Here is a 24,614-nt window from a genome sequence, read left to right as displayed (position 1 = left end):
AACATATGTATTTTATTTACGATTTCTTTATAATTTTACAAACATCAAAAACATGAAAATTAATATTACAATACGACTACTTATTAAATACAATTTGACAAACATAAAAAATTATACTATAACTAATAAATTTTAAAAAAAAGTTAGTTACTTTTTGTGCTTTTACATTTGCAAAATCATTAATAATATCTTTTAAATCCATTTTACTGGCATATTTATGTTCAATAGCCAAGATTGCACAGTCTACTTTGACAAATAGCATTTCTTTTATAGTCTTTTATTATTTGTAATTTACTAAATGATCTTTTGGCTGAGGCAGCTGACATGGGCAGGGTAAAAAATAACATAAATAAAGTAAATTTTTAAAAAGTCAAATAAAAAAAAAAACAGTGTGTGTGTACCCTGTTTGCACAAAAGATTTTTATTCTATGTGAAAACATCTATGGCGGCACTAGAGTAAAACTTTTTAAATTTTTGAACGGTTTGATCAAAACTTACCTACTTATGTAGCGTTCTAGATTGTAATCTACCAGACCAGTGAGTAGGGTGGAGTTTTTTTTAATGTAACTTCAGATTCCCAGTAAAATTTGAAGGTTAATGTTGATCAAAATCTTGAGAAGAAGATTTTATTAAAGTCTGTATTTTACTCTTGCATACATTACTACACGCTTTCTTGCATAATATTCTGCTTTTATTCTTGCATAATATTACTACCTGCTGCTTACTCTACTGAATCAATGTTAGTGACTGAGTAAGATTCGTTAGCATCCATTTAGTCTTTGAGGTTGTCACACTGGTCCTTGAAGTTGCCACAGATATTCTCTCAGATATGCCAGACAAGCTGTACTTGCTACCTGGGAGTCTAAAACGCTGATGGAACTGATATTCGGGTGACACTCACATCAAGTGGACCCAATTTCGGCAAAGTCCGGACAGTTTGTGACAGCCAGATCCTCTGCTTGCACCTTCACGATGGTGGGACCGTTAGTAATCCTGGGTATAACCCCCATGCATAAGTACACTGTGGATGACCACTTGGTGTGAACTAACGTAAGCAGGGGACGAGGTGTAGTGCCCCCACATGGAGGAATGCCCCCCCTCTGTGTTACCAGGCAATACTAGGTAGTAGATGACTCTCATCAACTGGTGCATATACCACCACTTTGCTTATTGGAGGCTGGAACCCATGTTTAGTCTCCAGAGCTAAGTTCTGGGCAACCCTTCCCCATCTCTTCCAGCATGCAGTATGACTGATGACTTTTGAGGTTATGATGGACATCATGGAGAGATCCAATCTTCCTTACATTTCGAGAGTACAGCTCTGGACCGACTTAACCTATTGCTAACTCATTAGGAGGCTTCCAGATCAGCCAGTGTATAATCTTGCTACCTCTACTTTGCCAGATAGTGACTGGACATCTAAACCTCCCAAACACTTCCTAGTTTATTTCACAAATATACGTGGTCTCAATTTTAATGTCAACGATGTCCATTTCCAGTTGCAGTCTGCCAAACCCCATGTACTTTTTCTAACAGAATCTCAGTTACTGGTTGATTCAACTACTGCTCATCTCAGTTGCCCAAATCATTCGCTGTATGATTCCTTTTGCCTCAAAGGTGAAAAAGTCTCTGACAGGGAATATCCGTTCCGATATTCCCTATCAGAGACTTGGTAATTTGGAATCTCCTCTTTTCGATCTTATCTGGCGTAAAATCTCTACTTCATTCTGTCAAATTCATCTGTTGTCTCTACCATTCTCCCAACTCCACTAATCACTTGGAACTCTTCGGCTTCCTGTCTTTGCAACTTGACTTTCTCCAGTCCAACTTTCCTAACAGTGAGGTAATTTTCCTTGGTGATTTTAATGTTCACAACTCCAGCTGGCTTCCGTTTTCTAGTCACACCGATCCAGCTGGTCGAGATGCTGAGGGTTTTGCAATTACTAATGACCTTGCATAGATTGTTCATTTACCTACAAGAATACCAGACAATCCTAGCCAACATGCTTGATCTTTTTCTCACAAACAACCCTTAATAAGTACAGGGTTGAAGTAAGTGGTCCTTAAGGCACCTCAGATCACAACTTGGTGATTGTCCTTTCTCCAATGGAGCCTTTATCTCATGGCTATTCCAAACCCCGTGTTGTTTGGCATTACAAGAATGCAAAATGGGATGACCTGCGAGATTTCTTTTTTTCTTTACCTTGGTTGGATTACTGTTTCAAAACTTCTGACGTCAATGCTCAGATCGTGCCAGTGAAATTATTCTTGTAGGAATGGAATCCTTTATTCCACACTCCACTTTAAAATCTTGTCCTTTATCTAAACCTTGGTTTTCCAATAAATGTGCTAAGGCTGTTCAGAAGATGTTGCATATCGTAATTGGCTTGTTTCCAATTTTCAGTTTCATTTTCTGCCTACACCAAAGCTTGCAACAATTGTAAAGCAGTTATTAATCAGTCCAAACAAGATTTTGAACAGGCGAAGAGTAGAAAACTTGCTTCTTGCCATAATGGTAGCTGAGCATTCTGGTCTCTTGTCAAAACTACTGGCTGCAACTTTTGTCCATCTCTGCTCCCACCTCTGTCAAAACCAGATAGTTCTGTTGTCACTTCAGCCAAGGATACAGCTGACCTGTTAGCATCCCATTTTTCTTCCAACTGATGTATTAATGACCTTGGAAAAACACCTCCCACCAATCTCAACACGCCCCATTCAATGCCTCCTGTGGTCTTCCGTCAAAAGGATGTCAGAAGGATTTTGACGAATCTTGATGCTAAGAAAGCTCCAGGTCCTGATGGTATTTCTCCACTTGATCTCAAAAGTTGCGCTCTTGAACTTACTCTTGTTCTTTGCCACCTTTTTTCATTTTCTTATTCCAAAAGTGTTTTTCCTTCTGCTTTGAAATTTGCTCATATCCAGCCAGTTCCTAAGAAGGGTGACAAATCCCTCCCATCCAGTTATCGTCCCATTTCAATTACTTCTATTCTTTCTAAAATAATGGAGAAATCAATTAACCGGCAACTCTTAAACTACCTAGAAACCTTCCGTCTGATCAACAATTGCCAGTATGGATTCCGTCAATGTCAATCCACTGGTGATATTCTGGCTTATGTTACCCATTTATGGACTAATTCAATGGAAAAGTTCAGTGAAACACAAGCAGTTGCTCTTTGACATCTCAAAGGCTTTTGATCTTGTTTGGCATAAAGGTCTTCTAAACAAGCTTCCATCTTTTGGTTTGCCAATTGTTTTTTATAACTGGTTATCCAGTTTTCTCTCTGGTCGCTCACTGAGGGTGATGGTAGATGGCTCTCTGTCTTCTAACTAATGCTGGTGTCCCCCAAGGTTCAGTTCTTTCCCCCACTCTTTTCCTCTTGTATATTAATGACCTTCTTCCATTAACTGTAAATCCTATCCATAGTTTTGCCAATGATAGCACATTGCATTCCACTTTCCATTTTGAGAAACCTTGCCCTGCTCAATCAGCTTCAACTTCTTGTATATCTGCTACCAATTCCTTAAATGATAATCTCCAGGTAATTCTCCAGTGGGACAAAGACAACTTAGTTGATTTCAATCCTTCTAAAACTCAGTTTTGTCTTCTATCTTGGAAAAAGGATTCTTCTGCTCCTATGCTTATCTTTGGTGACGCTCCAATTTCTAGGCAAGTTGATATATCTCTTTTGAGGATTACCCTGACTTCTAATCTCTCTTGGCATAAGTACATTACGAATATTGCTTCCTCTGCATCTAAAAAACTTGGTTTTTCTCTTTCGCTCTAGGCATTACTTTTCTTTCAAACAGCTGTTCACTCTGTACAAATCGCAAATCTGCCCTATCATGGAATATTGTTTCCACATCATGGAATGTTGTTCCCACATTTGATTGGATACTTAACGTTATAACAACAATTTACGCTATCATTATCACTGCCTACTTTTGTTGTAGGTAGCTATGCCCCTGATGGACAGTGAATGTTGAGTCAGTTTGGTGTGAAATAAACACTGGGAAAGCAAAAATGAGGGTAGGAGTGTGTTATAGGCCTAATGACTTATGTATGAGTACAACGGACAACTCTGCAGAGAAATAGAGTGGGCCATAAATAAGATTATCTTATAATGGGGATTTTAAACTTCCAGATATTGACTGGAACTTGTGGTGTGGCCACTCGCATATTAGCAAGACTTTCGAGACTTTACTGGATAATTGTTTTCTACAGCAGCATGTTGGAGAGGCAACCAGAGGGAGTATTGATCTCATTATCAGCAGTGATTATTCATGCATTAAGAATTTACAGATAAAGGAACTACTACTTGGCAGTGAACACAGTTGTCTGATGTGGGATTTACTTAAAGATGTAATGGCAATCAGAGGTAAAGGGAGAGGTTTTTGCTTTCATAAAGGTGACTACAGTGGTCGCAGAGATTTTTTAAATTCTATACAGCAGGACCAAATGATCATGTTAACCAACAGCAAATTCTAAATGGAAAGCATTCAAGAAGTAAATTAGGCTATTCATATCAATTAAGAAATACTGTTCAAGGTTTAGACTCAAATGGATGTCAGATGAACTGATAAGACTTGTGGCAGAGAATAAAAATGCATGGGATGCATATAAATTATCAGGTGACAAAAGCCTGTGGTAGATATTAGCTAGATGTAATCAAGTCACAAAGGAGGTTAGACAAGCGAAAGCAGATTAAGAGAAATCTTTGGCAAAGGATGCAAATAAAAACAGCAAAGACTTCTTTACTTATATAAACTCTAGAAGGAAGGGGATTGGTCCACTTGATATATCAATATTTGACTGTTGATGATCCTGCTCAGATAGCTGACAGACAGAATGAATATTTTGCATCTACATTCACACATGAGGAATTCCGTAAGAAAGTGGAGAACAGAAGCTTATTCAACTCTGGCAACAAACTAAACGATTTTGTAATAACAGAGCAAATTGGAGGAGAAATTGTTGAAGTTAAATATACGAAAGGCACCTGGGGTGGATGGGATCTATCTAGTTGTATTAAAGTAAGTAAGCAAACCCTTAACCATAACTATGAGAGCATCGTTGGACTCGGGAGTTCCCCATGGACTGGAAATGTGCAAATGTATCTCCAATTCACAAAGGCTGACACGAGTAATTAGAGACCTGTTAGTTTAACTTCTGTTCCAGATAAAATAACGGAGTCACTGATTAAAGTACCATTGCAGGAGCATCTAGATAAGACTGCACTAATAATTCAGACACAGCATGTGTTTGTTAAGGGGAAGTCTTGTCTGACCAATTTGATTGGATACTATGATGTGGTCACAAAGGAACTGGATGCAAAAAATAATTTTGATAACATATACTTAGATTTCAGGAAAGCTTGCAATGCTGTTAGCATTAGCATTAGTAGAGGCATTTGATGCAAGAAAGCAAGCTTATGCAGCATCAGCCAAAAAAAAAAAAAAACCCACTTCCACTTCACCCCTCTGTTTGTTCAAAATACCTGTCCAGCTGAGCCTTAAACTTATTTAGGCTATCAACCTCCACCACAAGGATGGAAGTCTGTTCCACCAACCACCCATCCGCTGGCTAAGGCAAATTTCCGCATGTCTATCCTACATCTGTCTTTCCTCAATTTGAATTTATGCCCTCTCAGGTGATTTTTCTGAGCTAGAGGAAGAATCCCATCAGCATTGAGCATGCTTAAACCATTCAAGGCTTTATACACCTCTATGAGATCACCTCGCTGGTGCCTAGTCTCCAGACACTGTAATTTGCAAAACTTAAGCCTTTCTTCGTAAGAGCACCCCTTTGTTCCATTCACTAATCTTGTTGCCCTTCTCTGTACTCGTTCCAGCAGCTCTACATCCTTCTTGAAATGAGGCCTCCAGACCTGTATACAGTACTCTAGGTGTGGCCTGACCATTGCCTTATACAATGGAATAATCACCTCCTTATCCCTGCTGGAAAAATTCCTGTATATCATTGACAATACTCCATGAGCTACTCTTGCAGCCCATCTGCACTGCTCAGAGAACTTCATATCTGCCTGCACAACCACCCCCAAGTCCCTTTCATTCTCTACCACTGTCAGTGTAGTACCACAGAGTTGATACGTTGCTCTGGGGTTGCTGTTTCCTATGTGTAGTACTTTACATTTGTCATTTGCCACCTCTTAGCCCATCTGCTCAACCTTTCCAGATCCTGTTGCAGCAGCATAGTGTCAGTAGTGTCCTTGACAACCCTGCCAACCTTTGTATCGTCTGCAAACTTGGACATTAAGCTTGATATACCATCATCAATATCATTTATAAATACAGAAAACAATAATGGACCCAACACTGAGCCCTGAGGGACTCCACTAATAACATTAGTCCACGATGAGCAGTGTCCATTGATTACCACTCTCTGTCTTCTCCCCCTCAACCACCCCTTTATCCATAGCAGCAATTTGCCTCCAATGTCACACTGCTCCAATTTGTGTAGCAGTCTTCCATGTGCAACAGTATCAAAAGCCTTTCTAAGATCCAAGTATATAATATCAAAGTTATTCCCTGCATCCAGTTCTTTTGTGACTGCATCATAGTATCCAATCAAGTTGGTCAGGCAAGACTTCCCCTTAACAAAACTATGCTGTGTCTGAGCTATAACTGAAGTCTTGTCTAAATGATCCTGCAGTGCTTCTTTAACCAGTGCCTCCATTAATTTTCCTGGAACAGAAGTTAAGCTCACAGGTCTATAATTACTTGTGTCAGCCTTTGATCCTCCTTTGTGAATTGGGGTCACATTTGCACATTTCCAGTCTATGGGTACCTCCCCTGAGTCCAAGGAAGCTCTCTTATGGCTAAGGGTTTGCTTACTTCCTTTGCTGCCTCCTTTAATATAACTGGATAGATCCCATCCACCACGGGCGCCTTTCTTGTGTTTATCTTCAACAGTTTCTCCTCCACTTTACTCCCAGTTATTTCAAGATTCTGTAGCTTACTGCTAGAGTTGAATACACCTCTGGCATTCCTCTTGCTGAATAACTCCTCATGTGTGAATGTCGATGCAAAATATTCATTCAGTTTGTTAGCTACCTGAGCAGGATCATCAACAGTTGACCCATCAATATCAAGTGGACCAATCTGATTCATCCCCTTCCTTCTAGAGTTTACATAAGTAAAGAACTCTTTGCTGTTTTTCTTTGCATCCCTTGCCAAAGATTTCTCGTAATCTGCCTTCGCCTGCCTAACCTCCTTTGTAACTTGGTTGCATATCAACTTGTATCTGTCATAGGTTTCTGTGTCATGTGTTAATTTGTAAGTATCCCATGCATTTTTCTTCTCTGCCATATGCCTCATTAGTTCATCTGACATCCATTTTGACCTAAACCTTGAACAATATTTCTTAGTTGGTATGTAAAGCCAAGTAGCTTCCAAGATAAGTTTTTTGAATGCTTCCCATTTTGAATTTGCTGTTGGTAACATCATCAGTTGGTCCCACTGTATAGAATTTAAATACTGTCTCAGTCCATCGTAGTCGCCTTTACGGAAGCAATAACCCTTCCCTTTACCCCTAATGGTAGTTACCTCTTTGAGTAAATTCCACTTCAGCACACTGTGATCATTGCCACCTAGTGGCTCATTTATCTGCAGATTCTTAATGCATGAAGAATCACTGCCGATAATCAAATCAAGAGTATTACTCCCTCTAGTTGCCTCCCGAACATGCTGATGTAGAAAACAATCATCCAATAAATCCACAAAAGCCCTGCTAGTGTGTGAGTAACCAGCCCCCAAATTCCAGTCAATATCTGGGAAATTAAAATCTCCCATTATAAGACTCTGATTTACTGGCCCACTCTATTTCCCTGTACAGTTCTTTATTATACTCATCAGAGTCATTAGGCCTATAGCACACTCCTACTCTCAATTTTGATCTCCCAATGCTTATGTCACACCAAACTGACTCAACACTGCACTGTCCAGCGATGTCGACTGGCTTCACTTCCTTGGTTTTTATGTGTTTCTTAACTAATAGCATAACCCCTCCCCCCTGTCTATCCTTTCTGTAGACGTACTCCCCAAATTGCAGTTCTGCATCCCTTATATTTGTGTGACACCACGTCTCTGATATCCCAACAATATCTGCCTTTGATGTTTTGAGCAATACCTCAAATTCATTTACTAAACTCCTAGCATTGGTGTACACACAAGTATACCTGCACCTGTTTCTATTCTTAGCTACCCTAACACAACCCATGTGTTTACTTGTACCGCAATGACTTCCAGCAGTCTCTGAAATATCTTGTTTTTCAGGCTTCTGCTCATTCTAATAGAAGCAGTGCAAGAATCTCTTTCACCTCTGCCAGTGGCTACTGTCAATCTATTGGTCTTTGTCTCCCCCCAAGCTAGCAGTTTTCCGACCCACCTGACACTGCCTCGATAGCATCAGCAAATATTCTTGCACCCTTTCTATTTAAGTGTATCCCATCCCTGTAGAAGCAATCTCTCCTGTTAACAAGTACAGTCCAGGCTGAAAAAAATTCTACCCCTTGAGCCTTGCACAATCTTTCCAGGGCCGAATTGATCGACAAGGCTCTCATCATATACTCCCTCCTATCGTGTCTGGGCAGAATTGCAGACACTTTCAAATTCAACCCTAATTCTCGGCTTTTGTTCAGCAGTGACCTGTACTTGTTAAGTAATTCTGCTGGTCTACTACTCTTAATATTATTAGTGCCAACGTGTACAACTATATCACCTTTTGTGCCCTTAAAAGATGATATTCGCTCTACAACGTCATCAACCTTTGCCCCTGGCAGACATACCCTGGTCCTGTTCCACCTATCTTTTTTACAAAGCATGTTCCCCGTTTCCCTGACAATAGAGTCACCAACAACTACTAGTTCCTTCGGGACCAGCGCATTCTGCCTTGGGGGTTGCCTCTGTGTCACGCGATGCCCAAGTGCAAGCTCTGGCATTGATGTGGGCAGCTGAGAGCTTGATGGGCCCCTCAATTTAGTTTCTTCGAGGGCATCCACCCTGTCCTTCAAGCTCTCATATAGGCCCACAAGAACGCCAAGTTGTTGCCTGATATCGATACACTCCTTGCATCGCGCACACACAAAGACATCCCCCATGGCAGTATCATGTCCCATACCCGATTGCTGCACATGGAAGACTACTGTACAGATTGGAACAGTATGGCATTAAAGGAAAGTTGCTAAAATGGATAAAAGGATGGTTGAGCGGGTGAAGCCAGAGAGTGATAATCAATGGACACTGCTCTTCATGGACTAATGTTTGTGGAGTCCCTCGGGGCTCAGTGTTGTTTTGCATATTTATCAGCGATATTGATAAAGGCATATCAGGCTTAATGTCCAAATTTGAAGATGATACAAAGGTTGGCAGGGTTAATGATACCGATGACAGTATGCTACTGCAACAGGATCTAGAAAAGTTGGGCAGATGGGCTGAGAAGTGGCAACTGAAGTTTAACATTGACAAATACAAAGTATATGGGTAACCCCAGAGAAATGTACCAACTGTGTGGTATTACACTCAGGGTAGTGGGAATAATTGTGCAGTCAGAAGTTTTCTGAGCAGTGCAGACAGGCAGCGAGAGCAGGCCATAGAGTCTTGTCAATGATATACAGGTATTTTGCTAGCAGGGATAAGGAGATGATTATACCTTTGTATGGGTAGCATACAAGCATATGGGTATAAGGCAATGGTCAAGCCACACCTTGAGTACTGAGTACAGGTCTGGAGGCCTCATTTTAAGGAGGATGTAGAGCTGTTGGAACAAGTACAGAGAAGGGCAACAAAACTGTTGAGAGGAACAATAGGGGGCTCTTACGAAGAAATGCGTAAGTTCTCCAAATTGCGGCACGTAGATTAGGTACCTGCGAGTTTATCTGATTGAGGTGTATAAGGGTTTGAATGGTTTGAGCAGGCTCAATGCTGATGGGAATCTTCCTCTTGCTCAGATTACAAACTTGAGGGGGCATAAACTCAAATTGTGGAAAGAGTTGTAAAATAGATGTGCGGTAATTTGCCTTTAGCCAGCGGGTCGTTGATTGCTGAACAAACTTCTATTTGTCGTTGTGGAAGTTGATAGCTTAAATATATTCAAGTAAGAAGTGGAAAAACCTTTGGAGTGAATGGATGGGTGAAATGGATTTTTTTTTTTTTTTTTTTTGGCTGATGCTGTATAAGCTTGCTTTCTTGCATCATATGCCTATGCTAATGAGGCTCTGCTTCAGTTATTTGAACATGGTGTAACATTATTGTGGAACATATTTCAAATAGTTGGTGTATTCCAAATCCACTGCTCTTATTTGTCCAACAGAACTGATTTTGAGGAAAACAGCATCTGTAATTTGTTTAAGAAACTTGATTGGAATGCTTTAGAAGTTTTTAAATGAGGAAACACTACACCATGTACTAAACAAAATTTAATTTATTGATTATACTTGCAAAAGTAAAAAGCCTTCTAGCCAGTACTCTGTTATTAAACCTTTAAAGGATATGGTGTTGTGTCCACTTTATTTTCTAAGCGGTGCTCATCAATAATGCCAAGAACCTCACTGAGCCCCATCTCCAGAGATTATCTAGACATTTTTCAGGTGCTTAAGCTGCTACTGCAAAAATCTGGTTTTTGCCATTGCCAAAAAAGTAGCTTTTAAGTTTATTAACTTACAAAGGGTTTGTAAACTACATTTGCCTTATATATATAAAAAAATATTCTAAATAATTGTACTTATTATTTGTACATAATTGTCTTTGGTAATTATATTTATTAATGATGATTTAAATTAATAATTTTAATTCAGCTGTATGTATGAAAAATAAAATTACAAGAATACTTTCTGATACAATTTGTTTCTTTTTCTTTTATTACAGAAAAACGATCAAAGCACATTGCAATAACCTGCTTAATATGTGGAGCAAAAAAACGTTTCCTCACTAGATGTAATTACCAATTATGGCATAGTAAACTAGAAGCACAAGTTAAATAAAACCATAGTGAAGAAAGCTAAGCTGTATATTATTTGTTTATTTTTCCCAATTCTACAGGATGTAATAAAGGTTTGATAAGACATGCACAGGCTGTAACTATAGTATCCAAGAATCACTTTCCTTCTGTTGGTTATTAAGATTTAATTTAACTGGTGACATACAGAGGTGGTGGACAGAATAATGGAAGAACTTATATGAAAGTAGTAATTTTTGTAATGGCTGTATGATCTATTTATGAACATGCAGTGGGATTTTTTTTTTTTTTTTTTTTTGTTTCTTGCTTGTACGCTGAAGGAAAGATGATAAAGCCGATGCTTATTTAGAGGTGATATGAAAAGGTATATAATCAAGAAAATGACCAACCTGTGAAAGAGGTAAAATTGTTGACTAAAACTGTTCATTTGTTTAATGTATTCAATTAAACAAAGTAATGGCTTATGAAACACGATACTTGATTCGTGTTTCACCTCTGAAACCATGTTCTAAGAAGATACCTACAGATTATGTTGAAAGTAGTGATGAATAAAAAACAATTTAGGGCTTTTTTTATTTAGCTGTACTGTTTTATATTAGCATACATATATACACACACACACACACATACACACATATATATATATATGCAAAAACTATGTATGCTAATATAAAACAGTATAAAATATATGCTGTAATTTTAATTTTTATATGTCACTACTACAAAATTTTCAGCAGGTCACTTCTTATGAGACATTGTTTCAGAGGTGGTGTGTTTCTTTCAGGTTAGTTAGAATAACATGTTGCAGAAGGCTTTATTTTTATTCTTTCTTCCTGGTGCACCACTACTTGAGAAGGCCCAGAAATCTTTTAGTTGGATGCAACTATAGTTGCGCAACTTTTACATGAAGCAGTTTTGGCAGAGGCCGAATGGCAACTCTTTTTTAGAGTTGTGTGATTTCACTACTGATGCCAATCTCTATGAGAAGCTCTCTGTGTGTATTTTTCACTTCTGGATATTTGCTGTACGGGATGTTTATGGCATTGATTCCTGAAATGTCAAGAATCTTTAAAAAAACACCATTGGTCATTTTTGGTTTTTTACATTCCATCCTATGGGTCTATTCCACATTAGTTCATATTGAAACGCAATTTCTGGCTTTCTGCTGTCACCACTGTTGCTATCTATACAGCAGTCAAAATGGGTGGCACCACATTTGTTTTTTTTTTTTTTTTTTGTGATATTCATCTGGGAGTTTTTTTTTTTTCTTTCTGTGAACCGACAAACAGTGTTTCCTCGTAACATTTTAGTAGTCAAAGACAACACTAGAATCAAGCGTTATAGGAGCATATTATGATTAGTTTCTTCAATAGGGCAAACGATGATTCATCACATCCAGACATGTTCGAAAAGTTGTTTGGCTTTTGTCTTCCTACATAAATCTCCATATTCAGTGTGTATTGAATCATCATATTTGCATAATGTAGTATGCAGTTCATATTTTGCTATTTTACTGGTACATATTCGGTGGGAAAAAAAAGAACATTTATTCCAACGCAATGTAATTTGTTTGGCATCTATCTAAAAACAAAAGCAAAAAAAAAAAAAAAAAAATACTGCTAATCGGTCTGATTCTTTGTCTTTTGAGTCTGTTACTTCTAACCAACCATTATTATTCCACATATTTTCCAAGTTTTAACTTCCTGAATGATACAATGCTAAAAAAAGTGCTAGAAAGCTAATTTCATTGTCATCTGTTCTTCTAACATCTGGTATGAATCACTACATGGATTAACATTACATTATCGAAAGGACAATCTTCTAGTGATTGGCGTTCTTGCTTCAGCCTTCGTACCTGACATATAATGTTATTTGGTTTTTAGGAGCATTAGCAACCAAGGCCATATTGCTCCGGGGATATGCGGTGGTCATTCCCTGACCTTTCCACATCCTCTGTATTTGGTGGTTACGGGCTCGAACCCCAGTCTAATCAAGAAGCGTGTACTACGCACTGCTCCTGGCTACGGAGGCGCCAACATATAATGTTCTGGGCTGTGTGAATATTTTGGAGGCCAGCAGTTTTTCTTCATTTGGTGACTTCTTTTCGATATAGCCACACTTTCAGTGTGTGTTGCTGTGATATGTTCACTTTCTCAAAACTCAGCGTCATCAATGGTTTTTGCTGGTTTATCAGTTCCTATGCATCTAATAACAGTCCATAGAATCTGGAATTGTAGATTTCCCCACAATCATTTCTATTACTTTTATTCTTTCATCCATTGATAAAGTTAGCACTTATGAGAACTTCAGCATCTGGGATGAAACAGTCATTACAACTTCAGTCTGTGAAGAAACGGTCATTAGAACTTCAGCATCTGTGATGAAACTAATTAGAAAAGTTGCAAAAATTATTATGAACAGAAATGTTCTTGAGAATTCATAATATTTTGTTATTAATTTCAAACTATGAAAATATCAGATACAAATAAAAATAATTATTTGAACTGCCTTTGGTTTTACTGTGTTAAAAATATGACAACCGAAATTTACTTATTTTTTTTTCTTATTTGCATAAAATATCAATAAATTACAGCTATTATAATTTCATAAACAAGAGACAAATTAAGTACTACAATAAAAAAAGTGAACACAATCAGATCTTGGAAAGCCTCGCCTTTTCAGTTCAAACTCAATAAGGCAAAACAAGACTTTCACTTGCAATATTGAAATTCAATTGCACAGGGCAAGAATACACTGCACACAAACCTTATTCATGAAGGATTGTTTATTGATAAATTGCTTGGATATCATAATAATATAATATATTGTTTACTTAGAAATAAAAATTACACTATTTTTATAAAATTGCCCAAGATCAGAATTTCATTCATAATAACATTGCCAAGTTAGGGACTGTAACCACTTCAAAGTAGTTACAGCTCTGGACCTTTGACAATCCACCCTAAGAGGTTTTTTTCCCCAAGTGAATGAAAGGAACTGGAAATTTCAGGAAAATTAATCGTTTTCCTTCTTTTGGCAAACAGCTACTCTGTCAGTGCAGGAGAAGTGAAATTGCAGTTCAGAATGAAATTCAGGCATCCAAACACGACACTTGGTGAATTTTTTGGGCGTGTGTGTGATAATGAAAATTCAGTTTTTCCCTCAAAATTTTTTGATGGTATCAAATGTATATCAAGGAAATATCGAAGTATTCAATAACAATTACTTACAATTTCCTAATCCGTTACTACAAGACGAGTAACGGATTGTGAAAACAATGCGTTACTCGTAGCATATTTTTTTCGTTTGCACACCAGGTGAGATGCATGGGAAGTTCCTTCAACATCAGTTTTCAAAGGTTATAACGCAGCTATGAATAGAAAATTTTTTTTGAAATTTCATAAGATCAAATATACATCCATGAAACTGCTGTTCCAATTTAGTCCTCTAAAAACAATTACAATAAAGTGAATTTTTTTTTTTATGAAATGCGCATTGTAGTGGTCAGTTTTACGACACTTTAACTTCCGTTTCCACTGTGGTTTCCAACAGATGAATTTCCTTGATTTTTTGTTAGTAGATACAATACACATTGAAGAAAGGAAATGTGATATTTTAATTTTTCAAAAACAACTGATTGCAATTCTTTCGTACAACAATTACGAAAAGCAGTAAAGCAAAATGTTGTGAAAGCGCCATGCAAATTACTGTTCGCAAGTAATGATGCTCAACTGTTTGTTTTCCACGAAAGTTTACTTTTTTATTTTCTCCTTGGATCACCATGGTAACACTGACGTAAGCTTGACCAGTCAATTATCTCTCCGCGTCTGTTGATTCGTTTTAGCCAGAGGTGCCGAGCTGACACGCAAATTTTTGAACTAATGCTGTAACGCGTTTTATTTTCAAAGCTTGGATTTTGTTTTGCCGACATCAAAATTTAATAAATTGAAATGTGATCATACATTTTTGCTGTTTTAGAGAATTAATAGTTTTTGCTGAGCACTAAAGGTAGGAAATCAAAGAATATACTTCTGTTCTGTTCATTGAGAGTTTCAATTTTGTGAATTGAGTAGAAATTATGGAAATTATTAGTTTCTCTTGGTGGGGGACAATTTTCAAGTGAGATTGAAAATTACGGTTTGGAGAAGGGGATAAAAATACAGTTAATGTAATAATGACCATCTCTATGACCAGAAACTTCACACAATGCTGGTGAACTATAAGCCTATGATTTGATAGTATGTACTTAGTGGTCAAAACGGTTAGAGATAGCGCTGTGAAAATAGGTGGGTATGTCATTTGGGTTATGGGGAAGCGATTTGTAGAAGAAAAAAAAAAAGTTTAAAGTTCTGCCACCAGGGGAGAAATTGGCACTGCAAACACGAGATGGAATACTTAACTTAGGATTAGATTTTATCAGAACTTAGAAAGCTACAGATATTGTTCTTCACCTGAGATGACATTCTGAAAACAGAGGACTGCGTGCAACACAGTTCTGCATAGCATCTCATTGGAAACATTAACTACATGCTGTTTAATGCTTGCTTTCAAATTGACAAGCATCTGTATGCTGCCACAGTAAACTCTGCCTTTCAGCTATCCCCCATAACCATAAATCACAGGGATTGAGATCTGTGATCGGGCTGGCCACAACTGCAGAAAATATGTGATCATTTCCAAATGTTGAACAGAGCAGTTCCTTCACTTTTCGACTAATGTGTGGAGGAGCACCATCCACACTACAGTCTCCAAGCATTGCCTTTCTTGCAGTGGGAATAATGTGATCTCTTAGAAGAGTGCAGTACCATGCACATTAAGGGGCCGTGAAATGTAGACTCTTCAAAGAAAATGGTCCTATTATAAACTGCTGTGAATCCACACCATACTATAATGTATGGACTTTGTAGTGGTCTTTCATGAACAGCAAATGGATGAGAAGTTCCCCATATTTTGCAATTTGTGCATTTACAGCCCCACGAAGAGTTAAATGTCCCTCATCAGACCACAGGATCATTCAAGCCCATGTATTGTCAAGTTCCATACGAGCCAGAAACTATAGAGAAAAATCTATTCGTTGTTGCCGATCACAAGACTTCAGTTATTGTACGGAGCCAGCACAAAATTATTCGAAGCACTTTACAAACGGTAGACCAAGGAAGGTTCAAGTCTCTTGACACACTTCTGGTAGTGTTTCATTCTGACCTTGCAACCGCCACTTCGTCCACTACCTTCATTCCAATACATGGTCATCCCCTTCCTAGAATTACACGTAACTCCCTGGTCGCTTCAAATTTCTTTATTAGTTTTCAAAGCCCCACTGACATCAAAGGTCCTTTATGCAAACCTTTAAGTTTCCATTCATGTAGTGCTGCATTAGCATTACTGTTATTCTGGTAGAACAGTTTTACTAAAAGAGCATGTTCCTTTTTTGTAAACTGCCTTTCAGGTATCCCCATAGCCAGAAATCACAGGGATTGAGATCTGGTAATTGGGCTAGCCAGAATTGTGGAAAGTCTCTAGAAATTATGTGATCATTTCCAAAAGTTCAGCGGAGCAGTTGGCCTTTTTCTGTTTCTATCTAACAGGATGTCATTTGCGTAAGCAGCATGTCTTGAAGTCTATTCTACAACTGTCTTTCTTCGATTTGAATTTATACCCCCAGGTCCGTAATCTGAACAAGCGGAAGACTCCCATCAGAATTCAGTGTGTTCAACCCATTCAAGGCCTTATATACCTCAATCAGATCACCAAGCAGCAGGTGCCTAGTCTCCAGCCACTGCAATTTGCAGAATTTCAGCCTTTCTTGGTAAAAGGACCCCTTCGTTTCCCTCACCAATCTTGTTGCCCTTCTCTGTACATGCTCAAGCAACTCTACATCCTTCCTAAAAAAACTCCCGAACTATACACAGTACTCAAGGCATGGCCTGTCCATTGCCTTATACAAAGGGATAATCACCTCCTTTACCCTGCTAGCAAAATTCCTATATATCATTGACAATATTCCATAACCTGCTCTGGTAGCCTGTCTGCATTGCTCAGAAAACTTCATATCTGACTGCACAATCACTCACAGGTTTTTTTCATTTTCTACCACCCTACCACACAGTTGGAAAATTCCTCTGGGGTTACTTCTACCCATATGCAGTACTTTGCATTTGTCAGTGTTAAACTTCAGTTGCCACTTTTCAGCCCACGTGCCCAAATTTTCTAGATCCCATTGCAGTAACACACTGCCATTACTGTCATTAACCCTGCCAACCTTTATATCATCTGTAAACTTCAACACTAAGCCCGATATACCTTCATCAATATCATTGATAAATATACAAAACAACAGTGGGCCACACTGAACTCTGCAGAACTCCACTAATAACAATAGTCCATGAAGAGCAGTGCTCTTCATGGACCATTGATTATGGCTCTGTCTTCTCCCACTCAACCACCCTCTTATCCATTGTAGCCACTTACCCTTAAGCTGCTACAATGGATAGTAGTTTCTTTGTATTCACATTATAGTATCCAATCAAATTTTTCAGACAAGACTTTCTCATAACAAACCCATGCTGTGTCAGAATTATTGCTGCAGTCTTGTCTAGATGATCCTGCATTGCATCTTTAACCAGTGACTCCATTACTTTACGTGGAACAGAAGTGAAACTAACTGGCCTGTAATTACTCATGTCACCCTTAGATCTCCCCTATGTGAATTGGGGATACATTATACATCTCTAGTCTGTGGGGGACTTCCCCTGAGTCCATGGATGCTCTCATAATTATGGCTAAGGGTTTGCTTGGTTCCTTTGCCACCTCCTTTAATATAACTGTATAGATCCCATCAACCCCAGGTGCCTTTCTTAAGTTTAACTTCAACAATTTCTCCTACAGTTTGCTCTCAGTTATTACAAAATTATTAAAAACCATTACAGTTTGATAAACTTTTGGCATTTTTCTCCCTTAATAACTTCTCATGTGTGAATGTTGATGCAAAATAATCATTCAGATTATCAGCAGTTGAACCATCGATATCAAGTGGACCAATCCAATTCATCCCCTTCCTTTTAGAGTTTGCCATGGCACAAGAGAGCCACGGTGTTTCACAATTACATAGGAGTGCTATGTGCTCTGCCTTCATATCATCACATAATTTTGCAAAATCTTCCTCTCAATGAACTGTTTTTTACATAGTTAACTGATAGCAGCTTGCAATACAGTCTGTAGCTCCTCATTCATTTCTGAATGTGTCTTTCAATAAAGTATACTCTGTTTGTGTCCAGTAGTACGAGAGAGAGAGAGAGATTTTAATTTTTACCAATGCCTGAAGGCATTTTGTATACAGTATTATTCAATTTATACAGTATTAATCAATATTATCAACTGTATTAATCAATTTATATACAATATTTATATACAGATTTTATATACATACTCTTATATATACTGTAGTCTTTCTGTACATTTGATTGTGTGTCTCCTGATAAGAAGGGTGGCTCCTAGTCATAAGCCCATCTCCACCTTTTACTCCTGTAAAATCTCAGAACGTCTGCAAAACAGGCCTGAAAAAGAGTGTTATTTCAGGCCATTTCGCCACCAGGGATTAACCAACACCTGGATCAACCATTCTCGGAGTGTGCTGTAATGCACAAATCCCGCACCTACCGGAAGTAGTGCTATACTGGTAGGTGCCAATAATCCTGCCCCCAAGGCTGCCCAAACTTTGAGGCCAGCAAAAAAAAAAAAAAAAAAAAAAAAAAATTTCCACCTAAGAACAATGTATACTTGTTGAGACAAAAGCAACATTATACAAACATTTACATGTAAATAGCAAATACATACACTTAGAATGACATTAACTTAACAATAACACTTAGAAACATTAACCTGTTTCTACACCCAAAAGAGAAAGTGCAATACTATTGACATAAAGCTTCCAGGTCTGAGGCTCCCAAGCCCAGATGCAATCAAGCAAAACTCCCAACATACACTGCCAGTTCATTTTCTGATAGGTTCCTTATAATTGATCTCTTAGAGAACACTGCAGCAGCAAAAACCTGAAAATTAGACACTCCGTTCACAAACTCCTGCACGTTGTTTTCAGCTAGATCGGGAATCAGTTCGAAAAGACGACGCCTCTCAACATTATAAAATGGGCAATGAAACAGTGTATGCAGCCAAGTTTCCGCCTCACCACAAGAACACCACGGATCTGGCTCCAGACCCCATGAACATAATTTGTCTCGAAAGGACCCATGTCCTGTCAGCACATAGTTGGTGAACATTGAAGGACAAAACCGTGACGAAACTGTTTTAGAAGTAGCAAAGTCCGCAGCAGGAATAATGTTCCTAGTTATTACTCCCACCTCCGACGAATTCCACCGATTCCTCCAAATCTCTATTAGTTCATTCCAGATTCTAAGTTTTTCCTCCTTAACACTGGCATCCAGGTTGATAGAAATGTCCAAATAATTATCAGGGATTTCCTTTCTCATAGCATGCACCTAGGGCTGTCCTAAGAGAGGAATGTTGGATGGGTGCAAGATGGGCTAAAGTGCTTTCCCTAGCTGAGTCATAAACAGGCGCCCCGTAGTCCAGCCGAGATCTAATTAGGGACTTATATAAGTGGAGCAGGGTATAACGATCTGCACCCCAAGATGTACTGGAGATGACCCGGAGTATATTCATTTTCTTTGTGCAAGTGGTTCTTAGATATTTTATGTGCTCCTGGAAGTTTAATTTCTTATCAAAATATATTTGAAAGTGTCTACAATTCTGCCTAGACATGATAGGAGGGAGTACATGATGAGAGCCTTATCAATCACTTCAGCCCCGGAGAGACTGCAAGGCTCGTGGGGTAGGATTTTGCTCAGTGTGGTCTGTGCTTGTTAACAGGAGAGACTGTTTGTACAGGGATGCAATACATATAAATAGAAAGGGGGCAAGAATATTTGCTGATGCTAGCGAGGCTTGTTAAGTGGGTCGGAAAACTGCTAGCTTGGGGAATGCACAGACTAATAGCCGCAGGCAGAGGTGAAAGTGATTCTTGCACTACTTTTATTGGAATGAAAAGGAGCCTGGGAAGCAAGGTGATAGGGATTGCTAGAACTGCTGGTGGTCATCATGAAACAAGTAAATACATGTTCTGTGCTCAGGCAACTATGAGTAAGAACAGGCGCATGTATACTTGCACGTACACCAATGCTAGAAGTATAGTAAATAAATTTGATATAAGGAATGCAGAATTTGAATTTGGGGAGTATAGAATGGACAGATATGAAGGGAGAGGTTATGCAGTTAGTTAGGAAACAAAATCTAAGGCAGTGCATCTATTGCCATGGGTGGCCATTGCAATGCTGAGTCAGTTTAGTGTGACATAAGCACTGGGAAAGCAAGAATGAGTATAGGAATGTGTAATAGGCCCTATGACACTGAGGAGTACAAAAAATAACTACAGAGAAATAGAGTGGGCCAGTAAATCAGAATGTGTTATAATAGGGGATTTCAACTTACTTTTCAGATATTGACTGGAACTTGTGCATTGGTCACTTGCACACTAGCAAGACTTTTGAGAATTTACTGGATGACTGTTTTCTACAGCAGCATGTGTGAGAGGCAACCAGAGGGAGTAATACTCAATCTGATTGTCAGCAGTGGTTATTCATGCATTAAGAATCTGCAGATAAAAGAACCACCAGGTGGCAGTGATCAATGTACTGATGTGGGATTTACTTAAAGATGGAACTACCATCGGGTGTAAAGGGAAGGGTTTTCCTTTCATAAAGGTAACTATTGTGGTCTCAGACGGTTTTTAAATTCTATATGGTGGGACCAACTGATGATGTTACCAACAAAAAATTCTAAATGGGAAGCATTCAAGGAATTAATCTTGGAAGCTACTAGACTTTTCATACCATCTAAGAAATACTATTCAAGGTTTAGGTTCAAATGGATGTCAGATGAACTAACGACATCTCATGGCAGATAAGTAAAATGGATGGGATGCATATAAATTATCAGGCAACACAGAATTCTATGGTAAATATAAACTAGTCTGTAATCAAGACAAAAGGGAGGTTATGCAGGTGAAGGCAGATTACGAGAAAGCTTTGGCAAAGGATGCAAAGAAAAACAGCAGACTTCTTTACTTATGTAAAATCTAGAAGGAAGGGGGCGAATCAGATTGGTCCACTTGCTATCGACCGTTCAACTGTTCTTGCTCAGATAACTGACAAACTGAATGAGTATTATTTTGCATCTATATTCACACATGAGAAATTATATAGAGAAGTGGAGGCCAGAAGTTTTGCCAACTCTAATAGGGACCTCAGTGACTTTGTAATAACTGAGGAAAGGGGAGGAGAAATTGTTGAAGTTAAACATAAGAAAGGCACCTGGAGTAGATGGGATTTATCTAGTTATATTAAGGGAAGCAGCAAAGGAAATAAACCCTTAGCATTAATTATTGAGAGTATTCTTGGTTTCAGGGGAGGTCCCTACGGAGTGGAGAAGTGTAAATGTATCCCCAATTCACAAAGGATGACATGAGTAATTACAGACCTGTTAGTTTAACTTCTGTTCTGGGGAAAGCAATGGAGTCACTAATTAAAGAAGCAATACAGGATCATCTAGACAAGACTGCAGCTGTAGTTCTGACACAGCGTGGGTTTGTTAAGGGGAAATCTTGCCTGACCAACTTGATTGGATACAACGTAGTTACAAGGAACTAGATGCAAAAAATAATTTACAATATACTTGGATTTCAGGAAAGCTTTTGATACTGTTGCACATAGAAGGCAGCTGTACAAATTGAAGCAGTGCAGCATTAATGGAAAGTTGCTGCTATGGATAAAAGAATGGTTGAGGTGGAGAAGACAGTGGACACTGCTCGTTGTGCAATAATGTTATTAGTGGAGTCCCCAAGAGTTTGGTGTTGGGACCATTGTTGTTTTCTATATTTATCAATAATACTGATGAAGGTATAACAGGCTTAATGTCCAAGTTTGCAGATGATACAAAAGGTAGCACGGTTGTTAACTGTCATTATGCGCTGAGAGATGGCAACTGATTAAACATTGACAAATACAAAGTACTGCATACAGGTAGCAGTAACCCCAGAGTAACGTAACAACTGTGCAGTACTACACTCATGGTAGTGAAGAATGAAAAAGATCTTGGTTGTAATTGTGCCATCAGATAAGAAGTTTTCAAAGCAGTATAGCCAGGCTGTCAGAGCAGGTCATGGGGGTCTTGACAATGATATACAGGAACCTTGCTAGCAGGGATAAGGAGGCGATTATCCCCTGGTATAAGGCAATGGGCAGGCCACATATTGAGTACTGCATGCAGGTCTGCAAGAAGTACATAGAGCTGCTGGAACAGGTGGTCTGATTGAGATGTATAAGACTTTAAATGGTTTTAGCAAGCTCAGTGCTTATGGGATTCTTCCTTTTGCACAGATTATGCACCTGAGGGTGCATAATCTGAGCATAATCTGTCTTTCAAATTGAGGAAAGACAGTTGTGGAATAGATGTGTGGAAATTTGCCATCAGCCAGCAAGTGGTTGATTGCTTAAAAAAATTCAAGTTCAAGGATGAACTGGACAAACTTTTGGAGCAGATGGAGAGGTAAATGGGTTTTCCTTTTTTTTTTTTTTTTTTTTTTTTTTTGATTGATGCTGTATAAGCTTGCTTTCTTGCATCATATGCCACTATTAGTGGCATATGATACAAGAAACCATGTTCCTGATACACAATGCACATGCTGATGTTCATGTGCATTGTGTGCACGCACGCACAATATCAGTTCATCTTGAAATGGCATTGTGTATGGGTGACTGGAGAAGCTGTTTCTTAATGGGTAATTTGAAAACAAAATAAAATGCAACAAAAAATGTTGAAAGTGAATACAATAGGTCCGTTAAAAATTTAAATCTGTTGTCATTATTTAAATTTATTTATGGTTTTCTTAAAACAGTTAAAACATTCATCTGCATATTTCAGAAGCTTGAAATAAACCATAGAGAACAGAGGAGAGCTGATAATTAAAGCACTGATCGCATACTCATCAAAAAAAAAAGGTCAAGTTTTCCTTGTGAAAAATGTTCTCACAAGGGAAGAGTTTTTTTATTTGAAGAAAAATACTTGTCATGCTGTCACAATTTTGGAGAACACTGCTCTGTGAAGAACATAAGTACAGTAAACCCTTGATTTAATAGACACCAATATAATGGATTTCGGACCGGACAAATAATAATACAGTAGTATGCACATATTAATCTGAACCATATTTTTTTTAGGTTATACAAAACTTATTCAGGAAATTGTTTTTTATTCTTTCTGAAAATGTGTTCAAATAGCTGTTTTCCCCGATTAGATAAGAGCAGGTGGAGACTTGCAAGCTGAACATGATTCGGGACACTAAACCGCAGGTATACCGACTCACTTTATTTCGGTCTCAGTCTGCTTCAAGCTATTGTGTGGTCAGGTTGTATACAGAGTGTTTCTGTTATTTCTCAATTAACTTTATTTATTAAATAATTTTAGAATCCTTACAATTTAAAATGGCATCAAGTGATAGAGTTAAAAGAAAGCGTGTGAATTTAATGTGCACAAAAATTAGAGCTAATTGAGAAATGAGAACAAGGCAAGTGCTTGTGAAATTTACGGCGTAAAAAAAACTGTTTCTGATATCCGTAAGTCAAAGGCCAAATTGCAACATTTTATATTTACAACAGAATATATATTCTATTCTTTATTATAATTTAATAATTTTATATTGTACAGTACTGTATATTGTATTAAAGCTTTTTTTTTTTTTTTTTTACATCAAGAACAATAAAAAAAGGCCCCCCCCCACCAGGTTACATTCAATTTAATTTGAAAATGAAATGCACTAGGCATACTTATGGGTTTTGGTAATTAACTATATAGTATTCGGTGTAAATACACCATAGTTAACCCATAAATTTGAATTAAGTGAGTAGCATAGAAGCCATCGTTTTAATTGTATCTCATATTGTGGTTGTGAAGGCAACCACAATATAAACACAAAATAAACAGTCCAACATGCATTTTAAGGCACCAAGGATATACTATTCAAAGAATGTCACTTAAGTTTTCTTTCATTTCTAAATGAATGGAGGTGTATTGCCGGTGTATTGGGGCTTACCAAGTGACATAACTGCATGCAGAAGGGGTGGGAGAAAAGAATTTTTTTGCAAAAATAAAAACCAGAACTATTCCCATAAATTCCAAGTCTTAATAGATGACAGTTATCAATGAACCCTTTAATAATTTAAGTGCCGAGCAAACATCATGCCTCGTGAGCAGTGCAATTTGAGATATGAGCTGAAATTTTATTTATCCATTCACAGCACACTTTTAGTATAGAACAGTCAACTTCTGTAATTGTTTGTGCTTAGACAATGAGAAGCCAAATGGATTAAATGTACATTATAGAATGAATAATTATAATACTCAATGTATCTTCAGATTTAAAAACCAGGGGGGGGGATTCAGTTAAAACAAGAAATTCTTATGAGTGGAAAATTACATTTCCTGGAAAGCATGTCTTAATACAAAAAGTATAATCCAAATTTATCCTTACTCAGTTTTTATATGAAACTTAACGAGAAGAATACAAAGTATA

The 24,614-nt window shown here is 38.0% G+C and overlaps 1 protein-coding gene across 1 annotated transcript in view; it reads left to right on the top strand.

The window, feature by feature from the left end:
• The window catches only part of LOC150083129 (ribonuclease P protein subunit p21-like), a 41,759-nt gene extending 30,712 nt beyond the window's left edge, over positions 1–11,047 (top strand). Inside the window, exon 3 of the mRNA XM_090377487.1 lies at positions 10,882–11,047. Within this exon, the coding sequence (XP_090233613.1) occupies positions 10,882–10,997 (116 nt within the window). The 3' untranslated portion in view covers positions 10,998–11,047. The remainder of the gene's footprint in view (positions 1–10,881) is intronic.
• The last annotated feature ends 13,567 nt before the right edge of the window (positions 11,048–24,614 follow it).

The sequence above is a fragment of the Mastigoproctus giganteus genome, chromosome 7, assembly GCF_048544385.1.
Source record: "Mastigoproctus giganteus isolate SK-2022 chromosome 7, ASM4854438v1, whole genome shotgun sequence".
NCBI lineage: Eukaryota > Metazoa > Arthropoda > Arachnida > Uropygi > Thelyphonidae > Mastigoproctus > Mastigoproctus giganteus.
The sequence above is the reverse complement of the archived record's forward strand: the minus strand, read 5'-3'. Positions and strand labels throughout refer to the sequence as shown.